Source organism: Varanus komodoensis, unplaced genomic scaffold, assembly GCF_004798865.1.
Source record: "Varanus komodoensis strain SLA01 unplaced genomic scaffold, ASM479886v1 scaffold6_2, whole genome shotgun sequence".
In the NCBI taxonomy this organism is placed as follows: Eukaryota; Metazoa; Chordata; class Lepidosauria; order Squamata; family Varanidae; genus Varanus; species Varanus komodoensis.
In genome coordinates, this window is record NW_025336346.1 from 23,581,713 (window position 1) to 23,590,982 (window position 9,270).

General features: G+C 45.3%; 1 protein-coding gene across 1 annotated transcript; it reads right to left on the reverse strand.

The window, feature by feature from the left end:
• Positions 1-581: 581 nt before the first annotated feature.
• Positions 582-7,104, reverse strand: RHO (rhodopsin). The gene is made up of 5 exons (XM_044451364.1): positions 6,744-7,104; positions 3,658-3,826; positions 2,883-3,048; positions 1,583-1,822; positions 582-704 (listed from the first exon to the last, which is right to left on the reverse strand). Exons 1-5 carry the CDS (start codon positions 7,102-7,104, stop codon positions 582-584), a joined length of 1,059 nt encoding a protein of 352 aa, XP_044307299.1.
• Positions 7,105-9,270: the final 2,166 nt, after the last annotated feature.

Genomic DNA, 9,270 nt, shown 5'->3' on the forward strand with positions numbered 1-9,270 from the left:
TAACAGTAAGTCACCATAAAATATAAAAGGAGGAATGGCAGCAACAAACCCAGGTCCAACAGTTGCCCGTGAATGTGCAGGAAAAAGAAACTGGGGAGAGGTGTGGTGATAAATCCTTAGGGACAGTGGAGCAGTCTGTTCACTCCAGACAACCTACACAACCTCACAAATCAGACTGCTGAAGACAAGAACTCAAGTGCTCTCAGATCAACCTATCCTCAACCTACCTGAAAGCTGAAACAAAGCTTTGTGTAAGCCATCCTGGGTTTCTCACAAGAGGAAAAAAGGTGGATTATAAATGTGATGTAATCATCATCATGTGGCAACAGAAGCAATTGCTACACCACATAATTGAACTGATCTCTAGAGCACATACAGCCCTAGAAAGTACAGTCATCCACAGATGAGATTTGTCCTGGCCATGGTTCTGAACTGACCTATAGCCTCGTTGATCTGATAATCACAGTCAGAAAAGGAAGAGCTCATTCTTCTGGGTGAGTTGCAGATGACAGCTGGCGAAGGTGGCAGAGGTGAGAAGAATGTGGTCATGCCAATGAAACTTTGAGAGATCAGAGGTGGATCTATGCAGGGGCAACCTGGCTTGTGGAGACAGTGGAAGTCTCTGTCTTAGTGCCGACTGAAGTGTCTTCTTCAGCCAAAGGATTCTTTCCACAGCAGAGAGTGGTGATCATACAATTGCGGAACTGCATGCAAAAAACAACAGCACATGAAATCAGACGCGCATCATCAGGAACCTGCTAAAGGGCTACCTCAGAATGCCCACAGCACACCCTGGCCTCTAGGAAAGCCCATCCTGTTTAGCTACATGCACCTTCCGAATGTGAGCTCCCCAGGCCCCATTACTTTGCTTTCAGAGTAATTCTTCGTAAACAGCACTGCTTTATTTTGTCCCTGTCTAGCCATCCAGGTCACATGGGCTGTAGTGCATTTCAAAGCGAGTGAAAATCCTCTGAGACCATATGCTGATTCCTTGGCACAGCCCAGCTCTCAGGGAAGTAATTGATAATGCTATAATTCATGGTCTGAAAAATGCTTGAGCTTAGCCCTGTTGCTTGAGAATGGCTCACAAATGGTGAGAGTCATTAACAGCTTGCTGCTTTGATAAAATGAAAGGGGAGACAGCATTTTGGCAATCAGCTGAGAGCAAGCATAATTCTCCAAGGCTTGTCAGAACATCTTTTCTGGTCCCTTGCCACACTGCTCTGCATGAAAAAGGTGATATGGGATTTTTCCTATTAACCACCGCAACCACCCATCAAGAGGCATTATATCTGAGCCCTCTGTGGAGTGGATAAGCGAGGAGATACGTGGAGTGGATGAGCTGGGAGAACTGGTTCAGATCTCCACTCAGCGAGGAAATTGCTTAGGGAAGCTCTTATCTCTCAGCCTCCCCCACTCTGAATTTAATAGGGTGGATAATTAACTGGCCTACCTTACAGGGCTTATTATACAAATGATTGAGATAATGTGTGTAGGAAGCACTTTAGGCACTTAAGGAAAATGCCATAAACTCAAAGCTGTATTATATTGTTGAAAAACTAGGGCAACATTGTCAAGTTACCTGTTTGTTCATTAAGATGTAAATCACTGGATTGTAGATAGCAGAACTCTTGGCAAAGAAGGCTGGGATGGTCATAAAGACAGGGCCAAAGTCAGATCCTTGGTGGGTGAAGATGTGGAAAGCAACGCTGGCATAGGGGACCCAGCAAACAAGGAAGGAAATTACCATGATGATGACCATGCGGGTGACTTCTTTCTCAGCTTTCTGGGTGGTGGCAGATTCCTGCTGCTGAGCTGCAGCCTGGAAGCATGAGAAACGCACGTGGTGAAACACCAGGCAGCAGTGCTGTTTGGATGCCGGGCTGAAGGTATCGAAAGCCATGATCAGGAGTGTCAGTGGGGCCACTCTCCCCCATCTCACTCCCAACATAGGCCATCCTACAGCGTGATCAAGGCCGTTTCCATGCCAAAATGCAGCCTGAACCCTGACTGAAACGGACCCATATAATTAGTCTCATCCAAGAGTATCTGGAGCTGGCTAGCCACCAGCCGCTCAGGAACCGTGCCTAGGAAGGAAGCATTTGCTACTGGTCTCCAGCCATTAAGCTCTTCTGGGGACAGAGATTTCTGCAAAGTAGTCTCACCACTGCCTCTTTCAGGTAGCTCAGCGCTACACCATCTTTCAAGTGTATTACAACAGACTTCAGGAGGATCCACAGTGTCCTCAGGGCAAGTCATGGGCCCTGAGTTGCACATAACAGGCTTCAGTAGAGGCAGCAAACTGTTGCTTCTCGCCAACGTCACTGCCCCTAAATGCACATGGCAATAGGTGCGCACCAATGTTTGACCACATTCGCCAGGATGCCCCCCATCTGCATTCAAGCTATCTGCTATTTTGTGTCACTGTTCTCAGATCCAGGGCACACCATGAAGCCTTATGAGCTCTCCTGCAGAGAGCGCACTCAGAATTAATCATGCCAACTGCATGGTTCATGGCCACAGTCTGGGACCAAGCATGATTTTGACAGGTGTTCCAACCATATCAACCCTCTAAAAGTTATCTAGAGGCATTAGTCTCTGTAGGTGGACCATTTTAGTAGGTCCCCAGTCCTTGCAGAGGGAAAAAGCAACTGTGAGTCTAAACCCCAGCAGAAGGAGAAACCAATTGAAGGCTGGTCAAATTGTCCCCATTTCTGCCTCCCTCTGCTACCATTTTGTGAGTAGAGAGTTTGGGAGTGCCTCCTTTAACATCTTGTACTATCCTAACAGTTGAGTGCCCTTGCATGGGGCTGAAAATAACAAACGGAGGATAAACTATTTCCACCTGAACTGGGTTCTCGGGACGGTTGTGTTCCACCTACCTCTTTAACGGTACAAACCAGACGTCCATAGCAGAAGAAAATAATAGTCAGTGGTGTGACAAAGTGCACCACAAACATGTAGATGACAAAGGACTCATTGTGAACCTCTGGGTTTGGTGTATAATAATCAACTCCACATGAACACTGCATCCCTTCTGGGATGTACCTACAATTAGATCAATTGTGTTAGTGTCTGAGAATGTAGTCTGCAAAATTAGACTGCAATACTGAACATGTAATACTATTAATGCACACCCAACTATGGTGGATCTTCCAGGATTAGCTTGGGTTTAGTTTTCTTTGAAGGAAGAAATAACTGGGAACTTAAAGTGTTTTTGTATTATTAGGGTTTGTTTCAAACTTTACATGAAGAACATAGATAGATATAAAAAGCGGAACTTTCCAGCAACAGCAAACTTGCTGCGACACATCAGGTCCCCAAATAAGCAGATCCAGCAGCCCAAGATACCCCCTTTCCTCCCACCTTCCAAAGCTCAAAGTTCACTCTGCCTCAGGTGGTCTCAAAACTGCAGTACTTCTTTTATTACTTTTCACAGATGTAGATGACATCATCCTTAATTGTGGGAGGGGGCTGGGAAGGCATGCCTTTGCCTTCCAGAGGTATTTTCAGCTATTTGTATGGGCTTTGTGGGCCGTTCCCCTGTGATTTCCTTACAAAAGATGTGCTCTCAGAACTTTAAGCAGTCTTTCTGGTCTTATTTGCCACAAACTTATTAAAATGTCTAGTCATGCCAGGGGTGTGATGCATACATACCTTGACCATCCAAGGAGAGGGGGACCAGCGCAGGCCAAGGCCATGATCCAAGTGAAACTCACCCCTATGATGGCATGGGTCTCACTGAAACGGAAATTGCTCATGGGCTTGCAGACCACCACATATCTTTCAATAGCCAGGACTACTAGAGACCACAGAGCTATCTCACCTGGAAGAGGGCAAAAGAAAAGTGTACAGGTAGGGAGAAAAGCACAAGGAAAGAGAGATGGGGAAACCACTTCCTTTAACAACTAAAAGGATTCTTCTTTTTATTGGTTTATGTTTTCACTGACCAGGTCATATCATTAAGCTTCTCTATGTGCACCTGTGATCTGTTCACGTCTTACTACAGGCCTGGCCAGAGCCTTCTCCTCATTTCTGAAATGCAAGCATATATGACACATCCATATAATTAAGCTCAGAATTCTCTTAAAAGTCAGGACAGGGTGAGTAGGTCAAACCAAATGAGTAAATTTTGAGGGAACTGAACCCTCTTCATACATTCATTTACTTCTCCATCTCTCTGTGCACCACATTACTGTACTGCTTTTTAATTACCTGCTTTGCGCAACATGACAGTCCACTATGAGTAAGGAGCTATGCTGGGTTGTCACATACAAAACCAGACCACTTTCAGCAGGGCGATTGATGTTTTGGCAACAAGCCATCCAGACAGCCCGTGGCTTGTTCTACTGTTGCTTGAACCATGATAGGTTGTCGTGTCACCTGAACCCAGGGGAGCAGTTGCACTGTGGGTTGCAGAGACTGGTGAATGAGCCTCTTGGAAAGACTAGTGAGCTCCCTGCAGCTCTTTGTGGTCTTGGCCTTACCACCGTCAGTGGTAGCCTTTCCAAGTGGAGGGGCCTTGGCAAGACTGCCACTGGTTTGCCTTTTTTGGGAGTGGGGCTCAGAAAACTGTGCAAATGGGTTTGTAATTTTTTTATTATCATTATTGTTATCATTATTACCAGTCTTTCACAAAACTGCGGCACTAAGTGCTCTGAAAGAAGCTACAGAAAGTGAGGGCGTTTTGTGTGCTTTCTTTTGCCATTTTTTCCCTTTTACAGGTGCCTTTCAGCAGTAAAGGGGGGAAAGCATAGCAACTGGACCTGGCAACTCTGCACAGATTAGCAGTCCTGTGCAGCCTTGCCTTGTCAGTTTCCATGTGCCTTGTCTTCTCCACTTTCCTGTTCCCCTCCATAGCTGAAACAAACAAGAAAATTGGCCAGACAAGATTATATACACTGGACAGCCTTAGCAGCACATTTGTAAAAGGCTGACAAAACTAATATTTTTAAAAAATTAAAACACCGCTGTGCAATATTCAGGGGCTAGAAAACCTGCATCCCCACCTCAACTGGACTTTTTAGAGGGTGTGGAAAAAAAGACAAAAAATAAAACAAAGGTGAAAGGGTAGTGATTGGAGCAGGGAAGGGGAGACAAGACGGGTTAGGCCACAAAGGACCTTGGGATCCTGGCTGGAGATGTGAGAGGGAAGGGCAGGAACAAGCCGTGGTGGACCGATCATCTGTCAGATGCACCCTAGGTTGTTCTGTGAAGAATCCATACTGTGTGGCTTATTTGCAAGTTAACCTAGCATGTCATGAGACCCTGCCCAGTGTTCCCTTCACTGCCTGTCTCCCCACTTTCTTCTCTTCTCTTCTCAGATGCATTTCCAAGTAGTGGAATTCAAAGGAGGAAAAACCATAATCAGGGAGAGAATAAAGGGGGGTACACTCAGAGTAGAGGTTAAGCAGTTGTTCCATAGGGCAGATTTAAATTTATTATTTTATTATTTCATTTATTTTTTTTACTTAAAACATCCTAAACCTTGCCTTTATGGGTGTCAAAGGTGGTTCCCAATGAAATCCAAACACCATTGCAGTGATGACTAAAAATCTAAGAACGCAGCTCAAAACATAAGCAAAATTCCATCAAAACCAGCCTGTTTAATCACACTGCTCTGCTGCCTTCACATCTAGTTTTAACTTGAAGTTGAAGCATATCCCACATTTCTTTTTGAACCTTTCTTAAAAGCAACTACAACATCCCTCACTTCTGTTACTTGCATCTCACAGTCCTTGGAGGGCAGATTACCCCTCCCAGTAGGGGACACTTGAGAGATAAGTGCTTGAGTCATGTCGTCTCGACCAAAAGTTTATTTTTTCTGCTGTCTGCCTGTGCCCAAACAACCTGGGAATAGATGCTTCTTAGAAGTTTTGCTTCTCTACCAACCACAACAAGATGAATGGGGATTGGACTGAAGTAACACTGGATGGACTTTGCCTAGAGTGAAACACTTTAAAACTTTAACAAATGAAGGGAATAAAACTTGGATTTTTGCCCTACTTGATCATGGATAAAGGCAGTGTAAAGAGACTGAACCAATTTGGTAGAATTTGTTTGCTTTTTGCTGGTTTATTTTGTTTTAAATTTAGGTCTTCTCTGCCCTGAGGACTGTAGTGGAGTGATGAATCAAGTGAAAAAGATAACATCACAGCATCCAAATGATTGAAAGATGAAGATTGAAAGTGACTCAAGCCCAGAAACATTTTTCATCTGTTTTTTGTTAACGACAATTTAATTCAATTTCTGACTGACACGTGGAAGAAAAGATGGCTTCGTTAAAGCCTTTCCATTTCAACCAAGGTGTAGGAGCTTGCAAAGCTCATATTCTGCAGCTCTACAAATGTTCTCCACCCAAGCCATAGAAAGGGTTGGTGCACAAATCCATAGATGAAAATATCTTTGCATTGACCTTTTGAAGTTGAGCTGGGTTTTCACCCTTTGCCAGCCTACTTAAAAGCTGGAAATTCCCAATCAATCAAGAATTCCCAATCAATTCTATTAATATTCTGCCTCAAGACAACAATACCAGTTCTTGTGTGCTGCAGAACAAGTAACTAGTATCTCCAACTGCTTATCATTTTTTGCATACTCAAAAACATCTTGAAGATGTTTTTCTTCAGATGCACTTCCAAGTAGTGGCATTCAAAGGAGGAAAGATCTTCTGCAGTGAAGATCTGGAATCTGCATTAATGAGAACATAAACAGCTAATCAGGGAGGGGAGAATCAAAGCACCTACCACCCAGTGTAGCAAAGAAGCCTTCGATGTTGCATCCCACCGTCCCAAAAACGAAATATCCATTCATGGATGTGTACATGGTGGTGGTGAAGCCTACTAAGACCATGAAGAGATTGGCTATGGCCAAATTTAAGAGGATGTAGTTTAGTGGTGTTCTGAGTTTCTTGTGCTGGATTGTGACAAAGAGAGTCAGGAAGTTGATAGGAAATCCCAGAAGAATCAGAAGAAACATGTAAGCAGCCAGTGCAGAGAATTTCCATGGTTCAGCCAAATAGTACTGGGGGTACTCAAATGGGCTTCGGACGACACCAGTCTTGTTGGACATGGGGACATAGAAATTCAGGCCTTCTGTTCCATTCATGGTGGCAGCTCCTTAGGTATCCTCTTTCCAAGAAGTAGATGTTTCTGTATTTCTCTATATGCCACGTTCTTATATCTGAGCAGGTATTTCCTCTGCTATTCTGGGCTAGCACTGCTGCCTTTATAAAATATTACCTGGATAAGCCTGTGGTATTGGTGTCAGCATAACTTAGATTTAGGTCAATATTAATTATATTAATCCAAGCTAAGATTGCCACTGTTAATCCCCTGTGCTGGATTGACACCGAGTGGCGTGCAAATGGGAAATAGGGTGCAGCGAGGAGCCGCGTGCTTGCACGCTCCACTCCAGAGGTGCTCCTTGCCATGCACTCTGGCCAAAACAGAAGCATCATGCGCTGTTGCTTGGTAACTGTGCCTCCATTGGAAGATGCATCTACCAAGGACATTTCTGCATGTGCTTTTGCTGGTCATCCATGAACCTTAGAGTGCTGGGTTATCCCACTGAGATCCCAGGATGAGGCACCTTCAGGCAGAGCTAGGGAGGCCAACATCAAGGACAGGAGTGGTTGGACACCAGCCAGGAGCTCATGCGCCGGCTGGGGCCTTCTGGTTCGATCCCCCTTTTTGCCACTGCACCCTGCTTATTCCCTTGCCTCTCACTTTGGACCAGACTAAGGAGATGGTGGGAAGGAGCAGCAAGGGTTACCGCTGCCTAACTATTCACTGGCCCTCTGCCTGCCTAGCCAGGAGGCTGAGAGAGAGGATGCGGACAATAGGGGAGAAAAGATGAGCTCACTGAGGAAGTGGCCCACTGAAATTGGCTTGCCCAAGAGCCTTCCACATCCCAGAGCCAGCACTGCTAGAAAAGAACCCTGCCTGAACCCCGGCAGAGCCATCGCTGCCTATCAGTCAGTGTTGACTGTACTGAGCCAGATTCCTTTGCTCCTGTCTTTCCACACAGGGATGGCTCCTTAATTCTGTGTCCTCTAAGGTGGGGACAGTGGGCCCATACTGCTTAGAAACCACTCTGAAACTGGATTTGTCGGCACGCTGAGAACCCTGCAGATACTGAGATTCTTTTTATTAGGGATTCCCACTCTCTTCATAGCTCCAACGACCTTCAGGATCCGGTGACCAGGAACCAGGATGGTGAACTGGACACTGCCGTATGTGGGTGGCCAAGCGCACCCTTGCGTTGAAGCCTTACACACCCTCCGTAACTCCTAATGTGCCTCCCAACCATGTCTGAACCGTCTCTCAACAGACACAAAGCAAAAAGCAACGAAGCCATCTAATGAAAACCGCCAGAATTAAACCATCATAATGACAAACTATCGTAAAAATCAGCAGCGGCGATAAAATGGTCAAAGCAGTACTTTATACGTCAATTAACAATGCACTGTTTTCACTGCAAACAATCCAGCCATGCCTAGAGGTAGATTTTAATAGGCTTTAACAACGCCTCTATCTCATCTGCTTGAGACACTTGTTGACCAGCACCTGAGATCACCTTTTGGTTTATTATTCGAAGGTCACAATTCACCACAGGGGAATTGCTTATTTAAATTAGGCAACTTTAATGTGGAATCCTATGCATGTCTTTGTTGTTGTTAGTCCCGAAGTCATGTCTGACCCATCCCAACCCCATGGACATTCCTCCAGGCCTTCCTGTCTTCCACCATCCCCCGAGTCCACCTAAGCTCACGCCAACTGCTTCAGTGACTCCATCCAGCCGCCTCATTCTCGGCCATCCCCTTCTTCTTTTGCCATCTATTGTTCCCAGCATGAGGCTCTTCTCCAGGGAGTCCTCATTAGGTGGCCAAAGTATTTGAGTTTCATCTTCAATATCTGGGCTTCTAAAGAGCAGTCAGGGTTGATCTCCTCTAGGACTGACCAGTTTGATCGCCTTGCAGTCCAGGGGACTCGCAAGAGTCTCCTCCAGCACCACAATTCAAAGGCCTCAGTTCTTCGGTGCTCAGCCTTTCTTATGGTCCAACTTTCACAGCCATGCATTGCAACTGGGAAAACCATAGCCTGGACTATATGCACTTTTGTTGGCAGGGTGATGTCTCTGCTTTTTAGTATGTTGTCTAGATTTGCCATAGCTTTCCTCCCCAGGATCAAGTGTCTTTTAATTTCTTGGCTGCAGTCCCCATCTGTTTATTCAGTAAGTCCTACTATGTTCAAAGGGAACTTCTCTCAGGTA